The sequence below is a fragment of the Struthio camelus genome, chromosome 1 (assembly GCF_040807025.1).
Source record: "Struthio camelus isolate bStrCam1 chromosome 1, bStrCam1.hap1, whole genome shotgun sequence".
Classification (NCBI taxonomy): Eukaryota; Metazoa; Chordata; class Aves; order Struthioniformes; family Struthionidae; genus Struthio; species Struthio camelus.
Window position 1 is genome coordinate 27,636,456 of NC_090942.1, and position 21,478 is coordinate 27,657,933.

General features: G+C 58.2%; 2 protein-coding genes across 2 annotated transcripts; both read left to right on the forward strand.

Annotated features, from left to right (window-relative positions):
- Nucleotides 1-615: 615 nt before the first annotated feature.
- Nucleotides 616-2,749, forward strand: LOC138065739 (ankyrin repeat domain-containing protein 7-like; the record flags this gene model as incomplete). Its single annotated transcript, XM_068931156.1, has 5 exons — nucleotides 616-728; nucleotides 1,623-1,737; nucleotides 1,973-2,146; nucleotides 2,242-2,348; nucleotides 2,638-2,749. Coding segments are annotated over 5 exons (621 nt in total), but the record flags the coding sequence as incomplete, so codon positions are not given.
- A 15,866-nt stretch (nucleotides 2,750-18,615) lies between these two features.
- On the forward strand, nucleotides 18,616-20,755 carry LOC138065740 (ankyrin repeat domain-containing protein 7-like; the record flags this gene model as incomplete). Its single annotated transcript, XM_068931157.1, has 5 exons — nucleotides 18,616-18,728; nucleotides 19,629-19,743; nucleotides 19,979-20,152; nucleotides 20,248-20,354; nucleotides 20,644-20,755. Coding segments are annotated over 5 exons (621 nt in total), but the record flags the coding sequence as incomplete, so codon positions are not given.
- Nucleotides 20,756-21,478: the final 723 nt, after the last annotated feature.

The following is a 21,478-nucleotide window of genomic DNA, read 5'->3' on the forward strand; positions in this document are numbered from 1 at the left end:
GCTGGAGCTGGGGGCCGCCGGGGAGGGACCCCCAACAAAGACGTCCTTCGGCCGGCCGCAGCCACCCGCCGCCGCCGCCGCCGCCGCCCCCCGGCCCGGCCCGGCAGCGCCGCGAAGGAGGCGGCAGCGCCCCCCCCCGCCCCGCCCCGGGCCCGCCCCGGCCGCAGCCCCGCCCCCTCGCTGCACAGCCCCGCCCCTCGGCGCGTCACCCCGCTGCCCTGTGACGCCCCCCCCGCGCCCTCGCCGCGGCTGTTGCGCATGCGCGGCGCGCCCGCCACCGCCTCCGGAGCCGGTGGTCCTCGGTGCTGTTGCGGCCGTGTGCCTCGCTGCCAGCGTCGCTGCGTCGCTGTCCTCGGCCGGCGCCTCTGCCCCCGGCCCGGGGGCTCCGAGCTCGCCGGGACTCAGCCCCGCAGCAGCTGGCCCGGGCCGCGGCCCCTGCTCGGGGCTGTCCGCCGCCCGCGTGCCCGCCGCAGCATGAAGAGGCTCTTGGGGCTCTTCGGCCAGGGCCAGGGGCAGCCGCCTTCGCCGTCGCCGTCGCCGTCGCGGTCGCGGTCGCGGTGGGCGTGCGGCGGCAGCGCGCCCCTGCGCTGCGTCGGCGCTGCCTACGAGCTCCGGGAGAAGGAGCTGGGCAAGCTGCACCGCGCGGCCGCCAGCGGCGACCTGGCGCGGGTGCGGCGGCGGCGGTGGCTGCCGAGAGTCGGCCTCGACGGGCGGGACAAGGCGAAGCGGTGAGGGGCGGCGGGGGGGCCGGGGCGGCGCGGGGGGTGGGGGGGGCGGCGGCGAGGGCCGGGCTGCTGCGTCGGTGCCGGCGGGGGCGGCGGCTGGTGGGTTGGAGCTGGCGTGCAGCTGGCAGGAGCGCCTTTGTGCCGGGAAGGCAGGGCCGTTTGCTTGGGCTGGCGAGGGAGTGCGGGAGGGCAGTCGGCCTTGCGCGCGCGGGGTGGGCTCGGGGCTCGGGGCTCGGGGCTCGGAGGCCGGTTGCGTGTGTGGCCAGGCCGGAGTGGGACTTTGTTGCTGGGAGCGTGACAGGGTCGAGGGGGAAGGTTTCTGCTGTCGGGTTTGGTAGGTGTTGTGGAGGGCCCTTGGGAGCGAGCGCGTGCTGGTGCTTGCTGCAGCAGTAAGGCCGGGAAGAGGCCAGAGGGCGCGACTTCCCGGCAAGGCCAGCAGCGAGGGGATGTTCTGGTGTTATAAAAGGCACGTGCTGGGCCTGCGGCCTGCTGCTGTGGCGTGAGTGGTCCTGGCAGCAGGTGGAGGTTGCCTTGCCGTAGGCTGGAGGTGCGCAAGCCTTGCTCTTGCTTGCTGGGCTGCGTGCGTAGTGGTGTTGGAGGCAGGGAGGAGGTGCCGGGGCGGAGGGCAGCAGTTGCAGAGCGGAAGCCGGAGGCTGGCTGGGAGAAATGGGGGGCCTGGGCGCAGGGATGCACGCGCAGGGAAGGGAGCGCGGAGCTGAGGCAACGTTGTCTTCCTAAGTGGGGGCTGGGGCTGGGGCTGGGGCTGGGGCGGGGAGGGGCTTTTTCCTAGCCCCGGCGTCTCGGGCTTTGGGTGTGCAGCGGTCACCCGCGTGACATGGGCAGGCGCGGTCTCTTCAGCTGTCTGGCCTGCGCTAAGGTAACATGCTCAATTTTTAGGACACCTCTGCATCTGGCTTGCGCTAACGGACATGCGGAGGTTGTCTTGTACTTAGTAGAGAGGAAGTGCAAGCTAAATCCTCGTGACAACTTCAAGAGATCGCCACTGATGAAGGTACGTGGGTGCTGCGGTAGGCAGGGCTTCTAAATTGCGCCCCGAGCGATCGAGCTCTTGGGTGATTCTGGAGGTAGGTCTGGGTGGAGCTTGTGGTGCGCTGGGCGCTGGCTAGGCGTGCGTTGCCTAATGTTTGGGCGCGTTATTGTTGTCCGAGGTCGGCAAGCTGTGGGAATTCTGCCAGAGGGAAGCGTAATTGCTGGCAACGTTTCCTTGTTTCCCGTGTGGTTGGCAGGCAGTGCAGTGCCAGCACGAAGGCTGCGTCGCCATTCTGCTAGCGCATGGTGCCGACGCTAACCTTGCGGATGCTAACGGCAACACTGCCCTTCACCTGGCTGCCCTTGCTCCTAACACCTGCCTAGCAGGGCAGTTACTGGCGCACAACGCCCATCTTGATGCGCAGAATAAGGTAAGCGTGGAATTTGGGTCAGGCCGCTCCTGAGAAGAAAAAGTTGCTTTGCTTCTCTGTGTTTTTCTAACTGGAGAGGGGCGTTATGCTTTCAGATGGGATACACGCCCCTTTCTCTGGCCGTGTCCGCGCATCACGTAGAGATGGTGGAGTTCCTGCTTAGCAAAGGAGCCGACGTGCACGCTCGAGATCAGTCGGAAAGGTGAAGGGTTTGTCAAAACGGGGCGTGGGTCTCCTGAGCATTGGTGAAGTTTGCCTGGTCTGGCCGGGTAGCCGAGGGTGCTTAGCGGGGGAGACGTTTGGCCCAGGGACGTGCTGCGGCCCCTTGCAACCCGAGTTCTCGTGGGCTTCCGTGTGGTTGGCTTTGCTTTCCTCCTGGCTGTAGGAAAGGGGGAGGTGTAATTGTTTTGGGAGCAAATAGGGATGAAAGGAACGCCAGTGAAACGTCGGTGTCTCCTGATAGCTTTTGTCTCGTCTTGTGGCTGCTTTAGGACCCCTCTGATGCTTGCCGCCTCTGCCGGGGACGTGAGCATGATAGAAGTTCTTCTTGGCTATGGTGCTGACCTTTGCCAGAAAGACGTTCTTGGATGGACAGCGGAGGCTTATGCTAGGAGGTCTGGACACACTGGGTAAGTGCTTTAGGTCACGGTGAGAGTCGCTAAGCGGTCCGAATGTCCGTGTTGGTGTGCGGACGTGTTTGGTAAGAGGCGCAAGGTTTAATGATGCGTGGAGACCTTTGTTGAAGGTGGGCTCAGTGGAATCTTCCGGGACGTAGCGTTCCCTGTGTCAAGTGTGAGTTGGGGAGTTGAGGAAAGCTTCCCCCGCAAATCGTCTTGTTTGGTAAGTGGTGTTATGCAAGGATGTAGTTGATTATAGTGACAGTGTTCCCTTTCTTTCCGCACCTCCCTAGTGTTAGTGAACAGCTGGCAGACCGCGCAGCCGAGAAAAACGTGGGAGAAGCTTGTGCAGGCAGCGCAGAAAGCACGCCAGTGCTTAGCACTCGTTGCGAGGCAGGAGCTGCTGCGTTTGCGTTGGGCACACCTGCTGCGGACAGAGGAGGTAGGAGGCTTAACTGTGGAGGAGCTGAGGAGGAGAATGCCTACGGCCTTTTCTTGTGGTGGCTTGTATTGAAGCTTGGCAGGGTTCCGTCCCTCTTGCCTGTTGAGTACCCTTGCTAGGGACGGAGTAGAGACGCGCTGGTGATCCTCCTCCGTGAGGATAGTCCTTTGGTTTTGAGGCTGGCTTTTGGTTTTGGGGGTGATGGGTGGGAGGCTGGGTAGAGCAGGAAATACAGCGTAGTCTCTGGCATTTTGAAGCACAGGTTGGCGGGGGTGGGGGTAGAGGCAAAGAGAGCACGAGAGAGAGACCGATCTCTGCCTGTGTGGTATGAAGAGCTCGGCAGTTTGTTTCCTTCTTGTCCTGTTCAACCGCTACCAGCATTTGCTCGCTGCCTGCTCACATAGCATATTCATGCCATGGCAGGTTTGAGGTTTGGAACGTTCGAAGGAAAGACAAGGGCAGTGTGGAATTCTTGTCCTTTTTTATTTTGCGGGGGGTGGGGGGGGCAGCGAGAATTGAGTAGGATGGGAGAAATTGGTGGTTTGGGGCATGCTTTCGTTCATGCTGTCTGGCATGACTGCTTCACTCTAGTCTGGCCTGTAGAATTGTCCGTGTAACATGCTTGTCTGCATTGCTGAAAGTCGAAGGTCCGACATGCTAAGAATTAATCCTGTCAATTAATATTTGAACAGTGAGAGGTGGCTTTTCCCACGAATACTTCACGAGGTGAGACTCGAACAGTAGCTTTTGCCAACGACCTTAACCTGCCGAAAAAGAGGGGAGATTTGAGCGAGACGGTCCTTCTTGCCTTTGCCTTTGCCTTTGCCTTTGAAGAGTGTTGGAGGCAGAGGAGAGCGATGACAGCTGTCCTGCTTCTGAGGAAGAAAAAAGCAGTTTAGCTGCCAAGGTAAAGTGCCTCCAGAAGGAGAACTGCCCGTGGAGCGACTCGTTTGCAGGGCAGAGCTGTCTAGATTTGGGCAAAAGCGCGTGTCCAGGCAGGGTGGTTTTCTCCTGCCCCGCGGTCTCCTGCCTGCCAGTCTTTCAGCTGCGGTGAGCTGTTTGCTCCAAGCCTTGTAGCTGTCCGTGGCAGAGCATGCAGCAGGCTTGCGGTTGCGGGTGGGAAGAGCAGTAGGTGACAAGAAAAGCGACCGCATGGTTTTCTTCACCTGAGTCAGAGTTCTCGTCCCAAAGCTGATCAGCCTCTAGATGGCCTGTTCTTTTGTCCTCCAAGCCTTGCTGTTTGTTTCCAGTAACTTTGGTGATAGAATTCAGGCTGATATGGGGAAAAGGGCACTTGCTGTTCAAGATCTGCTGCAATGCTTCATCTCCTGGCTCTCCTTTCTTTCGTCCTTGTCAGGTTGCCCAAGAGTGCTTGGGGGCGGGGGGAGTGGCTCAAGAGGGTCTTTTTTTCCTCCTGGGGGATGGCATTGCGGGCTTGCATGGGATCTCACACCACCTGTTTCCCCTTCCTTTTGTTTCTTTTGTTTTGTTTTGGTTTGTTTTTCAGTTGAGGTGTGTGGCATTGGGGCTGTGCCATGATGAAGAAGCTGAAGAAGCCGAGTGTGGTGCAGGAACGCACCCCGTAGTGCTGGAGATGCAGGCATGTTTATTTGCAACCTGGTTGCCCTTGTCTCAGTGGCCTGTCAGAGACTGTGGCAGCTGTTGTGTGAGAAGAGCTAGTGTGGCATAGTAAGATGTGATGGTGGTTGGAGGAGTGAAAGTGAGGAAAGAGGGGGAGGTGAGACTACGGTAGTTTGAGAAGCAGGCAGCTGGTGGTCTCGTGAGCCCAAGGGAGGGGGAAAGGGTGTGTGTGCTGCTGGATAAGGTAACGTAGGTGAAGGCAGAGCCTGACTGTGTGCGGGCAGTGCTTCTCGGGGGGCTTTATGGAATGGGAGCAGGACGTTAGTGACATTAGGTATTGCTGTGTACATAAAGACATCTGCAGGCCTTGTAAAAGAGGAGCGAGAAGGTTTTTCTCTGTGGCTCGAGAGAGGAGAAGTATTTGGCAAGGTGTGGATGGCCTGGGCAGAGGCTGCTGTCCTGGGAGTGGCAGCAAGTGGCCTTGGAGTTGTATTTCTAGAGTCCTACTGCAAGAGAGAAGGTTCTGGTTCTGTGCGTGCTTGGAAGGGCTGCTGCTGCTTTGCCAGGTTATGCAGTGAAAGGAGCGTGTTTGGGACGGTGCAGCCAAGTACTAAGGACAGCAGCAGAGTGGGTGTAGGCTTGGAGGGAGCGCAGTTGGGGGTTGGAGAGTGGAAGCGAGGGCCCAGGGGGAGGTTTGCCTCAGGTTGTTGGAGAAGCAGGCAGCTGGCGGTGTTTGTTGGTGCAAAGGAGGGGGGGAGGATGTGTGTGCTGCTGAGTATTGCCGTGTAGGGGAAGCTGGAGTGTGGGTAGTGCTTCTCAGGGGCTTTAGGGGAAGGGAGCAGGGCGTTTGTGAGCTTCGGCATTGCCGTCCCTTCACATACGTTCTCGTGGAGGCTGCTTGTTTCTGTTCTTTCTAAGTGTGCGGGCCGATCTCTTTTAGGACGACTCACCGGAAAGGAAGGGAGAGGAGGCTCCTGGTGGTGCCCAAGTGGCGGCTGCTGCAGGAGCCCCTGCTGGTGTGAGAGGTGAGTTTCTAGACATGGAGGGGCTTTGTTTCTCTGCTCTTTGGGCTGGGTGAATGAACTGAAATGGCGATCTGCCTGTGAGAGGGTAGAGCAGGCAGGTAGGCGCTGGGCAGGCAATGGCGGGGAGGGGGGGAGGGAACGTAGCTGGAGGGAGATGTTTTGTGGTAGTGCTAGGGAAGGAGGGTTGTTTCTTGGTGACTTCCTGCGGGTGGGAGGGTGTTTGGCTAGTGCTTTGCGGGTCGCTCCTGTAGCGTGCCGAGGGATTGTGAAGGGCCAACTCTGGAGCTGTAGTTTGGAGGGGAGATGCCGTCAGAGCTGCGTAGTCGGCGACTGTGGCATGGCAGAGCCTTGTTTGGATGCTCGCCGAGCATGTGTTGGGCGTTCTTGGTAGGGGCGTGAGCTGTGCTGCTGGGCTTGGGCCTGTGGTGCTGGCAAGAAGGCGGCAGGAAGTGGCGATGGCGTGGTGGTGCGGCTGGGGGTGCAGGCGCCCTTAAATGACGCTGCTTTGTTTTTCCTGGGGAGTGGAACGGTTTGGTGTGTCCTGGGCGCAGGGCTTGCGTGCTGGAGGAGAGCAGGAGAGGGAAAGAAGGAGCGGTGGTGTGTCATTTGTGGCTTCCTTTGCAGGTGTTGCGTCGTCCGCAGGAGCGGAGCAGGAGGACGAGAGCGACTCTCCCTGGGATTCCGAGGTGCTTGGTGTGAGGGGCGCAGTGGGTTGCCCGTGGGGGGAAGTGCGCGGGAGCTTGCCTTGGACGTGGGCCCTAGCAGGGATGAGGCTCAGTTGCCGCTTGTGGTGGCTGCGCCACAGGTTTGTTCCTGTGACCTGGAGCCGCTTGTGCTCTGTGCAAGCGGTTTGGTGAGGACTGTGCCTAAGTGGGGTGTGCTAATGTCCTGGGAGTGGCAGCAAGTGGCCTTTGAGTTGTATTTCTAGAGTCCTACTGCAAGAGAGAAGGTTCTGGTTCTGTGCGTGCTTGGAAGGGTTGCTGCTGCTTTGCCGGGTTATGCAGTGAAAGGAGCGTGTTTGGGACGGTGCAGCCAAGTACTAAGGACAGCAGCAGAGTGGGTGTAGGCTTGGAGGGAGCGCAGTTGGGGGTTGGAGAGTGGAAGCGAGGGCCCAGGGGGAGGTTTGCCTCAGGTTGTTGGAGAAGCAGGCAGCTGGCGGTGTTTGTTGGTGCAAAGGAGGGGGGAAGGATGTGTGTGCTGCTGAGTATTGCCGTGTAGGGGAAGCTGGAGTGTGGGTAGTGCTTCTCAGGGGCTTTAGGGGAAGGGAGCAGGGCGTTTGTGAGCTTCGGCATTGCCGTCCCTTCACATACGTTCTCGTGGAGGCTGCTTGTTTCTGTTCTTTCTAAGTGTGCGGGCCGATCTCTTTTAGGACGACTCACCGGAAAGGAAGGGAGAGGAGGCTCCTGGTGGTGCCCAAGTGGCGGCTGCTGCAGGAGCCCCTGCTGGTGTGAGAGGTGAGTTTCTAGACATGGAGGGGCTTTGTTTCTCTGCTCTTTGGGCTGGGTGAATGAACTGAAATGGCGATCTGCCTGTGAGAGGGTAGAGCAGGCAGGTAGGCGCTGGGCAGGCAATGGCGGGGAGGGGGGGGAGGGAACGTAGCTGGAGGGAGATGTTTTGTGGTAGTGCTAGGGAAGGAGGGTTGTTTCTTGGTGACTTCCTGCGGGTGGGAGGGTGTTTGGCTAGTGCTTTGCGGGTCGCTCCTGTAGCGTGCCGAGGGATTGTGAAGGGCCAACTCTGGAGCTGTAGTTTGGAGGGGAGATGCCGTCAGAGCTGCGTAGTCGGCGACTGTGGCATGGCAGAGCCTTGTTTGGATGCTCGCCGAGCATGTGTTGGGCGTTCTTGGTAGGGGCGTGAGCTGTGCTGCTGGGCTTGGGCCTGTGGTGCTGGCAAGAAGGCGGCAGGAAGTGGCGATGGCGTGGTGGTGCGGCTGGGGGTGCAGGCGCCCTTAAATGACGCTGCTTTGTTTTTCCTGGGGAGTGGAACGGTTTGGTGTGTCCTGGGCGCAGGGCTTGCGTGCTGGAGGAGAGCAGGAGAGGGAAAGAAGGAGCGGTGGTGTGTCATTTGTGGCTTCCTTTGCAGGTGTTGCGTCGTCCGCAGGAGCGGAGCAGGAGGACGAGAGCGACTCTCCCTGGGATTCCGAGGTGCTTGGTGTGAGGGGCGCAGTGGGTTGCCCGAGGGGGGAAGTGCGCGGGAGCTTGCCTTGGACGTGGGCCCTAGCAGGGATGAGGCTCAGTTGCCGCTTGTGGTGGCTGCGCCACAGGTTTGTTCCTGTGACCTGGAGCCGCTTGTGCTCTGTGCAAGCGGTTTGGTGAGGACTGTGCCTAAGTGGGGTGTGCTAATGTCCTGGGAGTGGCAGCAAGTGGCCTTTGAGTTGTATTTCTAGAGTCCTACTGCAAGAGAGAAGGTTCTGGTTCTGTGCGTGCTTGGAAGGGTTGCTGCTGCTTTGCCGGGTTATGCAGTGAAAGGAGCGTGTTTGGGACGGTGCAGCCAAGTACTAAGGACAGCAGCAGAGTGGGTGTAGGCTTGGAGGGAGCGCAGTTGGGGGTTCTGAAAGGGCTGTTCTACTTCCAGAGCCTGCGTTCCTTGACGGCCTGCCAAAGTCCCGAAGCAGCAGTGAATCTGCAGGTAATGCTTGATCGACAATCCGAGTTGTGCTTGGGTAGTCCTGCATTTGAAATGCAGTTTGTGGGTGAAGCGTTTCTGGAGATTGCTTGCACCACTCTCTGCTTGTTTGTGTTCTCGCTCACCTAGGTGTCTGCAAAAGAGGGAGGAGAGCGTGAAGGACGCGAGGCTGCTGCAACACAGACTGATTTTCAGTGTGACGGACAGGTGAGGAGCTGTGTTGAAGAGCTGTGGAGATGTTAGCCTAGAGCGAGGTGTTATTGCCAAAAGAGCGCAGGCGGAAGACCGCAGAGAGTGGCAGATGTGAAATATACTTTAGATGTATGTTATCTTTGGGCTCCCTCTGAAGAAGGCTGTCGTGAGTGAAAAGAAGGTGGTAGTGCATGTTCGTGCCCTTTTTGTGAGGCTCACGGCACAATCTTTCCTTAGGCGATGGCCGCAGAGCTGCCGGCGGAGGTTGCTGAAGCTCCTGGAAAGCAGTTGCTTCCAGAAGGTTCACTTGAAGTTCCAAAGGTTTCCTGCGGTGAGCTGCAGGGAGACAAGTTGCGGTTGCAAGAGGAACTGGCCAGGGTGAAAGCCAAGGTAGGCAAAGCCTGTAGCGGCCTGCATGACTGTGAGGAGGTGGTTTTCCCCTGTAAACGATGGGGAAAAGCCCTTGTTGAGGCTGTAGGGTAGTAGTGCAGTGGTGTCCCTTCTGTTGCCTTCCCTTCTTCCCGCCGCTGCCCCATGGTGGCAAACAGACCAAGCGCGTCAGGGAGCTGCCCTTTCAAGCGTGAGGGGCCAAGCAGTGTGTTGGGGGTCACACCTACCCACGAGGAGGCTGCTCAAGCAGCTTGTTGTCTCTCCGAACCCGCCTGAGCTTTGAGGTGGACCTGAAGGTGACAGTGGGTGAGCTCCGGGTGCCCTGAGAGTGCTGCGTGTTTTCCTGTTGAGGCTGTTGTACTCTTTCTCTATATTTGGCTGTGTGTGTAGAGCTTTGGTTCCTTCTTTGTAGCTGGTCAAATGCCTGCGAAGGTGACAGTCTGTGTTCTGGGGGGGGGCAGCACTTGAAAGGGTGCGATCCTTCTTCATGGTTTGCGCTCGCACACGCAGCGCTGGTTGCTAGGTGGGGTTTTTGCACTGTATACGGGAAGCAGCATGTCAGGCAGGTGCTGTGACTTGTCCTGTTCCCTGACTGTAGGAGGAACTTGACCTCCTAACCTAGCTGCCTGGAGAAGGCCGTGGGTTGGCCCTAGTGCTGAGCTTTTTCTGTAGAAAACATCTTGGCCATCTTGTGGCTGCATGATGCAAATGTGCCGCAAAGTGCTATAGTTCCTGCAGGGCCCTGGGGATGAACCTGTAGTTAGTAAGCATTAGGATCCCGAAATGCTAATTCACTTCCAAGTTGTTTTTGGAGAGAGCTACGTTCAGAGCTACTGACTTGCTTTCCGTTCACTACGCCCACCGCTGCCACCAACGCAAGTACGGAGTTGAAGGAAGGAGTGTAGGGACCGGCTTTCCACCATTTGTGTAAGAATAAGGTAGAGCAGCGTGGGCAGCGTTGGACTAGAAGTCTTTGTGATTGTGGTCGTTATCCTGGAGTTGGGAAGTGCCAGCAGGAGAAGGGAGAGCCTTTGCAGTAATGCTTCCCGTGGGGGAGCGAGCAGCTGGATGCTAGGAGCGTCCCGAGTCACGGGAAGGAGTAGGATTGGTGTTGCAGCTGCGTTTGGGCAGCTGGTAGGAAATTGAGATGGGGATGGGAGAGGCCGGTATGAAAGCGGAAGGAGCAACGTGGTTTTGGAGAGTCGAAGCAGTGGAGTCGTCTGTCTGAAAGCGAAGCTGACTAGCGTGGGTCCTGACTAGCGTGGTTTTACAGTTGCAGGCGTTGGAAGAGCAGCATGTTCAGGCTGAGCGTTGTGTTCAGGATTTGAAGACGGCCCTGGCAGAGAAACAGAGGGAAGCGACAGCTTCTTCCCGGCAACTGCAAGACCTTCTGGAAGCCTCTTTGGGAGGCGTTAGCCTAAAAGACCTGGAGGAACGAGTGGGACGGTAAGGAAGTGGCACAGTGAAGCAAGGCTTTGCTTTGTGGGCTGGTGTAATAGCAGCAGGATGGCCTTGTTGCATCTCAGCAAGTCAGTACACGATTTTGGGAGAGGCTTTTGCTTTGGACTGTGTGATTTGGCGCTGTTGTGCCAGTGTTGGTGCTCCTGTGGATTTCCATGACGAGGCCTGTGTTTCTTTTCAAGACTTGAACTGGAAAACGCCCGGCTGGAAGACACAGGGCAGCAGCAGGCAGCTAGACTCGAAGCTCTTCAGAAAGAGCTGCACGCCTCTGCCTCTGTAAGCTAGTCATAGCCTTCCTGTTTCATGAGCTACTGTGCGCAGTTGTGTGTGTATGTATGCGGGGGCGTTTTCGGAAGAGATTTTCCTGGGGAGCCTCGGGGAAATCATTCCCTGCAGGCTGCAGGCGATCGGCTGCTGTTGGTCCGCTCGCAGGCTTTCTGGTTTTGTGCGCTACTCTGCTGAGTCTTACTTAACAGTGTTTGAGGTAAGGGCACTTACGGCACTTGTGCGCCGGTGTGAATGGTTGCTGCTTTGTACCGGTTGTGGTGCTTAAGCCGTGTGGCAGCAGCACTTCAGCTGTTGCCGCCTTAAAGGCGTTCTGCAAGTGAACTTGTGGAACGTCCTTGGTGCCAAGCACGTCGTTGCCAAGTCTTAAGCGGCCTCCTCAGGCTGTGCCAGGAATTCCATTCGCCGCTGGTCGCTGAAGATCCCCCTGGAGCTTTAAATTAAGCTGTGCTCTGCCCGGATGGGGATACCTAAGTACCGTCGGCTATTAGCGGAGGGCCTGAGGAAGGTGTTCTCCAGTGTGCGTGGCACCTTTGCCCCCGTGAGCCCCTCGCTAGTAGCGGGTGGTCTTTGCTTTAGTGGGGGTCGGGGGGAGGGTGGTGTGGGGGGAGAGAGGGGTGGCAGGCACCAGTTTCTGTCCCTCGGTCTTAGCCTGGGTGGTGGAAATATTGAAGTGCTGCAGTTTGCGTGGGATTCTGTCCCCTGGAGTTGTGGGGCCGGCCCTCGGCTAGCAGAGAGAGATGTCCTGCCGCACCTTTGTGAGGAAGGCTGTGCGCACCTAGTGCTTCTAGGTGCCGTGAGTGAGTCGTGTGTGCCATTTCTTCTTCCTGTCCGGAAAGCGTGAGAGCGGAAGAAAGCCAGGGAAGGAGCTGGCAGAGTGGAAACAACCCGCAGAAGCCCGCCTGGAGGAAGAAATGAAGAAAAACGTTGCACTGCAGAAAGAATGCAACAGGTACAGCCGTTGAGTACTTGTAAGAGCTGTCGAATGAGCGGGGAGTCAGGCGTTATGTACCTTGCCCCTGAGACTCCGAGTACGTATCTGTTGGTGAGCGAGCTCAAGGCTTGCGTTAGGTCTTGCAAGTGGCTTCTGTAGGGGAGCGTGCGGTTTTAGGTAGGTGGAAGTGCAGGCAGGAGGGCAGTTGTCCTGGGAAGAGAGGGAGGGCGGGAGGGCAGGAAGAAGTCGCTTGTGTCTTGTGCCTGTTGTCAGGCAGAGGGAGAAGCTTCAAGGGAGCAGATGAAATGTTGACTGGGCAAGTGATGTGTGGGAGGGGAATGATGTGGGTGGGTGGGTTGGTGTGGTGTTTTGGCTTCGTGTCTTGTTCTGGAAGTCCTGGCCTGTCCGCCATGGTACAAATGAAGTAAGCCCCGCACCGTATGCGTGGTGCTTAGGGAAGTGCATGCGTAAAGGCGGACTGTGCTTGGGCTTCCTACTTTACTTGCTAATGTGCTGTGCAGGTCGAAGAGGCTTCTGGAGAAAGCTATGAAGAAAGTGAGGGCGTATGAGAGGCGGGCGCGAGAGTCCCAGATGAATTTCCCGGGCGAAAGGGAGGACCCGTGTTCGGGAAGGGGCAGAGAAGTTGCTAAATTACGAACAAAGGTGAGCTTTGGTTGGCTTGTTGTGGTGCTTGTTTTGGAAAGCTGTAAGATTCTTTTCCTGGCTGTTGGGTTGTGGTGTTAATTATGTGGTGGCCGTGTTTGAAAAGAACGGCTGTCTCTTATGGTCCCTGAAAAAGCCTGTGTAATCCTTTGGGAAGTGAAGAGGCGTTGCGATAGCGGGGCACTTGTGAGCCTGGGCCTTTCTGGGCGAGAGCCCAGCTTGAAAGCTTGAGGCCCTGGCAGCATCTTTGAGGTCTGACAGATGAATTTGTGCTCTGGAAGACCGGTAAGTAGGACCATTATAAGCCTAACCACAGTATGAAAGGCAAGGACATCGGAAGCATAGGTGTGAGAGGTGTGGAAAAGGTGCGTTTCTGCGGAGAGAAGACGACGACGACGGCGGCAGAGTTTTAGTTGACCTTTGGGGCCTACTGAAACCCTGGCACTTCTTTGTTGATTGTCTTCTAAACTCAAACCTGTGTGTGTGTGTGTGCGTGTGTGTGCGTGTATGTAGAAAGAGATAATCATTTCTGTTTCCTCTTTCCTGAAGCTTCAGGTATACCACTGTAAACAAGTGAATACCTTGTGATTATTGTATATTGTTGTCAATATGATTACAGTTGTTATCGTTCCCGTTCATTAGTTCATTACACTCGGTTACTTACCTGTTACAATAGTAAACTCATTCCTAAGGAGTAGGGACACCTACACTACCAGCCGACCCTGTTTAGTGTCGGGAGCCCGCCGAATTACCTTACCAGGGCAAAATGCCTCTCAACTGGTTCAGTCGTTCTGCGGAGGCCTCCCGGCACAAAGGGACACGCTCGGTGGATTGTCACAGAACTGCGTACGCTTAGACCTCTGGGTCTGCTTAGGTGAGTGAGTCCTTTCCCTGTGTGCAGGTCCGTGAGCTGTGCTGCTCCCTGGAGGCAGAGCGGAGGAAGTCGAGGCAGCTAGAGAAAGCAAACGAAGGTGCGCGAGAAGAGTTGGCTTGGCTGCATGGGAGCCGTGACAAACTGCGGAAGAGCAAGCGGCAGCTGGAAGAAGAGGTGGTTGCGCTGAGGTGTCGCTTAGAGGCCAAGATGAGGGATCAGAGGCACAGAGAAGAGGATAAAAGGGAGATTGAGCAAAAGGCTGGGCAAGAGCTAAGGCAAAAACTACAGGAAGTCAATCTCTTTCTGCAGGTGAGCTCCCTTACCGCTAGTACGCGCAGTCCGTTTGTGGCTTGTCATTCATTCTTTACTGTTGTCATTTCTCGGTATGTTATGCTTGTGCCGGTCAGTGCTGTGGGGTCATGGGCTCGTTATAGCTTCAGGAGGTTGCTGAAGGGTGCGAGCTTGTTGGATGCTTGTCCTCAGGCATTCTGAGATGTGGTGAATAATCTTCTTTACGCACCTCGGTCACTGGCGAATCTGTAACAGCGCCAAGAAAGACGAGAATTGCAAGTGGACTAGTGTCTTAGAGAGACAGAGGTGGCTTGAATCAGAACTAGCTCTGATTCAAAACAAAACAAAGCAAAGCAAAAAGTTGCGCTGAGAGAGCCGGTTTCTTTCTGAACGAAAAGGATGATGTAATGGGGTGCTTTTGGGTTTTGCCCTTGATTGTAGAGGGCAGTGAGGAGGCCCAGTTGGCTCCCTGGGTGAGGTTGTGCTCTTCAAAGTGGGTGTGTGAAAGGGCCTGGGGGGAATGATCTCTTTTTCTTTCCTGGGGGTTGAAACTGCATTATCTGCTTCAGGCACAGGCAGCCGCCCAGGACCGAGCGGAACAACTAAGAGCCGCTTCTGCAGCTTCCGCGGTAGGCCGACTGCAGCAGAGAGTTAGGCATTTAGAATATGAATTGGCTCTCACAAAACGCCTGCAGTGAGAGAGCGCTAACGAGAGGCTTGCGGAAGCTGCTGCTGCTGCCCAATGCTATGAGCCCTGCAGAAGCCACTCTCTGGCAACGAACCCGGTGGGCAGCGCTTCCTCTGTGACGGAGAGAGTGGAAGCTCATATGGCTGAGGTAAGGCATTGGGAATACCTGTTATTCTCAAGCTGAAAATGAGCATCCGTTCCTAGCTCCACCGCACCCAATCTAGGAGTCTAGACACGCCTGCTGACCCTCAGAGCGCTGCAATCTCGGCAAAAGCTCTGGTCCGGGCGCGCCCCAGAATTAGCAGTCCGTGTGACGGCATGTTCCTCACAGCGTGGTGAGCAGCGTGCCCTGAGGTTTGGGAAGCGCATGCCGAGAGTGGGGCAAGGGAGCACGTGATTCTTCACAAAATGCCGTGATCCGTTCCCGCCTTTGCACAGAGTGGGGGTGTGGAGAAGCTCTCGAGTTGGGGATTGCTTTGTGAGACGGTTAATGCCATAGAGCAATGGGAACGCTGGGCCTTGGTGGACAAAGACTTTCTCTGTAGTGGGGGTGATGTTTCCAGTGTTTATTCCCATGTTGCAGTTGGCTTGAGAAGCTAATGCTACAAGAATGTAGCTACTGAGGCCTTAAGGGTATCTTGTCTGTACTTGCAGGTGCGGCGGGAATGGTCAAAAATATCGCTGAAGAACTTGAGCAAGGTAATCTGTCAGGATCTGTTAGCGGTGTTACCAAGGAAGAGGACGGTTCCTCCATTTTGAACACAACTACTGGAAAGCTGCCAAGCTCCTGTGCTAAGCACAGTTGTTTTCTACTAGCTTTCCAACCTAGAGCTCTGCGAGGCAACTTGCTGCTTATGCAAATAATAGTCGTACAGAGTCGTATGCAGTTGCCTTTAGATCACAGAGAGGAAAAGCGGCCTATGCGCACGTTCAGCCCCTGCCCCCGAGCCCTGAGCAATTCCACCTCTTCAGGATAATTGTTTCTCCAGAGTTGTGGCTTGGCGGTGACTGGGCCTGTTGCAAAGCAGGTAGCCCCTGAGAGCAATTCCTTCTGTCCCAGTAGCCTTTACTCTCCTAGCGAGTGGCCAGCCGTTGCGCTAGAGCTCTTTCCGTTTGCTAGGACGGACACAAATCCGTGGCATTGAATCCGTTTGCATTGTGACTGGAGTTGCCTGTCTCCTGGGAGTAATAAGGTTTGTTTGCTTTGGGGACCTTTTCCTACTGCAACACTAACATAGGGCATTTTCTCCCCTCCCGCTCTCGCCCCGCCCCTTCCCCAGCAATGGCTGAGCTGAACGTTGGATCGGCTGGAGCTTCTCCCTGGGCATCTACTGAAGGATCTTCAGAAAACGTAGACCAGGAGCCACTTTCCAGGGCAACGCAAGAGTGCCGCGATGTTTTGACAGCCCCGTTCCAGAGAGCTAAGAGTGGTTATCCTGAGACTACTACCTCCTGACAGAGGGACTCGCGTTACCAGGCTGTGAGGAAAAGCAACCCTTGCCACTGTTTTTGTACGAGTGCAACAGTGCGGTGTAGCCAATAATAATAACGTGCGGTCTTTAACTGCAAGTATTGTGTTCCAACTTGGTATTTAATAAATGTTGTAATCTAGTAGGTCTCTCCGTTTTATTCTGTTCCCCTTCCTGACTTTGCCTGCCCTGCGCATATGACTGTCCCCTCTGCTCGTGTCTCTTATGGAGTAGTACATGTTGCATTGCTGCCAAATGGTGCATGCTGGTGGAAGTCTGGCCTGCTGCGGCATTTGCGGGCAAGGGCTGCGTTTTGTCCCTGCGTTTTGCGAGTTGTTCAGCGCTAGCCAGCACGGATGATGGAAGTCATGTTTTTGAAGGCCTAGCCAGGCTTTCTTCCTGGGCAGGCGCTTAGCCCTTCTGCCTCGCGCTGGTCTGACCAAAAGTCACTTATGCAGACAGCTCCAGGCCTGAGGGCAGAGAGGCCGTTTGTCCAAGGGAGAGCTCAGCTCTGCTCTGCTCTGCTCCCTTCAGCTGGCTTCCCAGCTGCTCCTTCAGCCTGTCCTGGCAGCCAGGCCAAGGGCCAGCATGCAGACTGTGTGTTTTTCCTCAGCGGGGGCTGGAAGCACGAGTGTGTGAAGACAGGGGCCTCGATCGTCCCCAGGTGCAGCCCTTGGCGGTTCCCCTTGTTGAACTTGACAAGGTGCCCGGTTGCCTCACGTCTCGCTCGTAGCGGGGCACTGGCCTCTTGCTGCCTTTGAGAACGATGCTTCCTGTGGTCTGGGCAGAAGGGAGGGCGAGAGCTTCTGGTAGCCAGGAAAGGTCGCAAAGCCCGCCGGTCTGGAAGGCTGTTGGATCCGCTTGCAGTCTGCAAAGGGGAAAGGGGTTATGGAAGTTCTCTGCCCTGCAGCGTGACTGGCAAAGCGGAACCGCTGTCCAGTGCTGGGCACTTGCTCTTCTCTCTGCAAAGCAAAAGCAGGTGCGGAACGCCTCTGAAGTGCCTTCGCTTTGGGTTGTCCTGTTGCCAAACTCTGAGAGGAACTGTTTTCCAGTGGTTCCCTGCCTGCTTCTGTCCTGCTGGGTGTCAGGGAGAGGTGAAAGTTCTTGGCCGCCGGAGCAGCAGCACTGAAATTCAGCGCTGGCATCTGGCATGACAGGAGCTGGTAGCGCTTACAAGGCGGGTAGAGCAAAGTCCCGTCTGTTCTGGCCCCTGCACTAGAGGAGAGGGATGGAGCTACTGGAGCGAGTCCAGCGAAGGGCTACTAAGATGATTAAGGGACTGGAGTAGCTCTCATACGAGGAAAGGCTGAGAGAGCTGGGATTGTTCAGCCTGCAGAAGAGAAGACCGCGGATCAGGGTGTAGGCAGGATGCGAAGGGAGGGTGTAAAGAAGTCGGAGGCAGACTCTTCTCAGCGGTGCCTAGCGGTAGGACGAGGGGCAAGGGGCACAAACTGAAACACAGGCCGTCCTGTCTGAACAGGAGGAAAAAGTTCTTTGCTGTGAGGGGTGACTGAGCCCTGGAAGAGGTTGCCCAGAGAGCTTGGGGAGTCTCCGTCCTCGGAGATGTTCCCAAGCCGTCTGGCTAGGGTCCTGGGCCGACTACTTGAGGTGATCCTGCTTGAGTAGGGGGGGCTGGACGAGACGATCTCCAGAGGTGCCTTCCAACCTCAAACGTCCGGTGATTCTGTGACAAGCAGGAGAAGCGGGCGACCGGGCATCTAGTCAAGTTCGACAAGGGGAACTGTCAAGGGCTGCACCTGGGGACAAATAGCCCCTGTGCCCTGGGGCAGGCTGGGGGCTACTGCCAGGAAAGCAGCTGGGCAGAGGAAGGCCTGGGGGTGCAGGTGGGCAGCAAGGAGTCAGCAATGGTTAGAGAAAGAAATCGTAACCACATTTTAATCGTTTTGATAATAACTTTCTGCCAAAGGGAGCAATCGCCCTCCAGCCTCTCGCTGTGGTCTCTGCTAACAGCTGGAGCGATCCGCTTTCGGTGAGAGTCGCTCACCTCGGTGAGAGTCGCGACTCGCGGCCAATTTGGCTCCCTCCGGCACTTGGGCTTCCTACGGCGCAGGCGCAGAGCTGGGAGCCCAGAAGGACCGGCACGCTCGCGGCCTGGCCGGGCAGCAGCCAGAGCAGCCAGCTGCGGGGCTCAACCTAAGCAGTCGCCGTCTCTTCAGGCGCAACGAGCTACTTCAGCCCTGCGAGCTCGGCCAAGCGCTCGCGACGCCCGCGCCCTTAGGGAAACAGTGGGAGCGCAGGTTTGCGAGGAGCACAGTGTCCCGCACCTGGAGCAGCAGCAGCATGAATTCTTCAGGGAAATGACGGCACAGCAGAGTAAGAGCTGGAGCTGGGGGCCGCCGGGGAGGGACCCCCAACAAAGACGTCCTTCGGCCGGCCGCAGCCACCCGCCGCCGCCGCCCCCCGGCCCGGCCCGGCAGCGCCGCGAAGGAGGCGGCAGCGCCCCCCCCCGCCCCGCCCCGGGCCCGCCCCGGCCGCAGCCCCGCCCCCTCGCTGCACAGCCCCGCCCCTCGGCGCGTCACCCCGCTGCCCTGTGACGCCCCCCCCCGCGCCCTCGCCGCGGCTGTTGCGCATGCGCGGCGCGCCCGCCACCGCCTCCGGAGCCGGTGGTCCTCGGTGCTGTTGCGGCCGTGTGCCTCGCTGCCAGCGTCGCTGCGTCGCTGTCCTCGGCCGGCGCCTCTGCCCCCGGCCCGGGGGCTCCGAGCTCGCCGGGACTCAGCCCCGCAGCAGCTGGCCCGGGCCGCGGCCCCTGCTCGGGGCTGTCCGCCGCCCGCGTGCCCGCCGCAGCATGAAGAGGCTCTTGGGGCTCTTCGGCCAGGGCCAGGGGCAGCCGCCGTCGCGGTCGCGGTCGCGGTCGCGGTGGGCGTGCGGCGGCAGCGCGCCCCTGCGCTGCGTCGGCGCTGCCTACGAGCTCCGGGAGAAGGAGCTGGGCAAGCTGCACCGCGCGGCCGCCAGCGGCGACCTGGCGCGGGTGCGGCGGCGGCGGTGGCTGCCGAGAGTCGGCCTCGACGGGCGGGACAAGGCGAAGCGGTGAGGGGCGGCGGGGGGGCCGGGGCGGCGCGGGGGGTGGGGGGGGCGGCGGCGAGGGCCGGGCTGCTGCGTCGGTGCCGGCGGGGGCGGCGGCTGGTGGGTTGGAGCTGGCGTGCAGCTGGCAGGAGCGCCTTTGTGCCGGGAAGGCAGGGCCGTTTGCTTGGGCTGGCGAGGGAGTGCGGGAGGGCAGTCGGCCTTGCGCGCGCGGGGTGGGCTCGGGGCTCGGGGCTCGGGGCTCGGAGGCCGGTTGCGTGTGTGGCCAGGCCGGAGCGGGACTTTGTTGCTGGGAGCGTGACAGGGTCGAGGGGGAAGGTTTCTGCTGTCGGGTTTGGTAGGTGTTGTGGAGGGCCCTTGGGAGCGAGCGCGTGCTGGTGCTTGCTGCAGCAGTAAGGCCGGGAAGAGGCCAGAGGGCGCGACTTCCCGGCAAGGCCAGCAGCGAGGGGATGTTCTGGTGTTATAAAAGGCACGTGCTGGGCCTGCGGCCTGCTGCTGTGGCGTGAGTGGTCCTGGCAGCAGGTGGAGGTTGCCTTGCCGTAGGCTGGAGGTGCGCAAGCCTTGCTCTTGCTTGCTGGGCTGCGTGCGTAGTGGTGTTGGAGGCAGGGAGGAGGTGCCGGGGCGGAGGGCAGCAGTTGCAGAGCGGAAGCCGGAGGCTGGCTGGGAGAAATGGGGGGCCTGGGCGCAGGGATGCACGCGCAGGGAAGGGAGCGCGGAGCTGAGGCAACGTTGTCTTCCTAAGTGGGGGCTGGGGCTGGGGCTGGGGCTGGGGCTGGGGCGGGGAGGGGCTTTTTCCTAGCCCCGGCGTCTCGGGCTTTGGGTGTGCAGCGGTCACCCGCGTGACATGGGCAGGCGCGGTCTCTTCAGCTGTCTGGCCTGCGCTAAGGTAACATGCTCAATTTTTAGGACACCTCTGCATCTGGCTTGCGCTAACGGACATGCGGAGGTTGTCTTGTACTTAGTAGAGAGGAAGTGCAAGCTAAATCCTCGTGACAACTTCAAGAGATCGCCACTGATGAAGGTACGTGGGTGCTGCGGTAGGCAGGGCTTCTAAATTGCGCCCCGAGCGATCGAGCTCTTGGGTGATTCTGGAGGTAGGTCTGGGTGGAGCTTGTGGTGCGCTGGGCGCTGGCTAGGCGTGCGTTGCCTAATGTTTGGGCGCGTTATTGTTGTCCGAGGTCGGCAAGCTGTGGGAATTCTGCCAGAGGGAAGCGTAATTGCTGGCAACGTTTCCTTGTTTCCCGTGTGGTTGGCAGGCAGTGCAGTGCCAGCACGAAGGCTGCGTCGCCATTCTGCTAGCGCATGGCGCCGACGCTAACCTTGCGGATGCTAACGGCAACACTGCCCTTCACCTGGCTGCCCTTGCTCCTAACACCTGCCTAGCAGGGCAGTTACTGGCGCACAACGCCCATCTTGATGCGCAGAATAAGGTAAGCGTGGAATTTGGGTCAGGCCGCTCCTGAGAAGAAAAAGTTGCTTTGCTTCTCTGTGTTTTTCTAACTGGAGAGGGGCGTTATGCTTTCAGATGGGATACACGCCCCTTTCTCTGGCCGTGTCCGCGCATCACGTAGAGATGGTGGAGTTCCTGCTTAGCAAAGGAGCCGACGTGCACGCTCGAGATCAGTCGGAAAGGTGAAGGGTTTGTCAAAACGGGGCGTGGGTCTCCTGAGCATTGGTGAAGTTTGCCTGGTCTGGCCGGGTAGCCGAGGGTGCTTAGCGGGGGAGACGTTTGGCCCAGGGACGTGCTGCGGCCCCTTGCAACCCGAGTTCTCGTGGGCTTCCGTGTGGTTGGCTTTGCTTTCCTCCTGGCTGTAGGAAAGGGGGAGGTGTAATTGTTTTGGGAGCAAATAGGGATGAAAGGAACGCCAGTGAAACGTCGGTGTCTCCTGATAGCTTTTGTCTCGTCTTGTGGCTGCTTTAGGACCCCTCTGATGCTTGCCGCCTCTGCCGGGGACGTGAGCATGATAGAAGTTCTTCTTGGCTATGGTGCTGACCTTTGCCAGAAAGACGTTCTTGGATGGACAGCGGAGGCTTATGCTAGGAGGTCTGGACACACTGGGTAAGTGCTTTAGGTCACGGTGAGAGTCGCTAAGCGGTCCGAATGTCCGTGTTGGTGTGCGGACGTGTTTGGTAAGAGGCGCAAGGTTTAATGATGCGTGGAGACCTTTGTTGAAGGTGGGCTCAGTGGAATCTTCCGGGACGTAGCGTTCCCTGTGTCAAGTGTGAGTTGGGGAGTTGAGGAAAGCTTCCCCCGCAAATCGTCTTGTTTGGTAAGTGGTGTTATGCAAGGATGTAGTTGATTATAGTGACAGTGTTCCCTTTCTTTCCGCACCTCCCTAGTGTTAGTGAACAGCTGGCAGACCGCGCAGCCGAGAAAAACGTGGGAGAAGCTTGTGCAGGCAGCGCAGAAAGCACGCCAGTGCTTAGCACTCGTTGCGAGGCAGGAGCTGCTGCGTTTGCGTTGGGCACACCTGCTGCGGACCGAGGAGGTAGGAGGCTTAACTGTGGAGGAGCTGAGGAGGAGAATGCCTACGGCCTTTTCTTGTGGTGGCTTGTATTGAAGCTTGGCAGGGTTCCGTCCCTCTTGCCTGTTGAGTACCCTTGCTAGGGACGGAGTAGAGACGCGCTGGTGATCCTCCTCCGTGAGGATAGTCCTTTGGTTTTGAGGCTGGCTTTTGGTTTTGGGGGTGATGGGTGGGAGGCTGGGTAGAGCAGGAAATACAGCGTAGTCTCTGGCATTTTGAAGCACAGGTTGG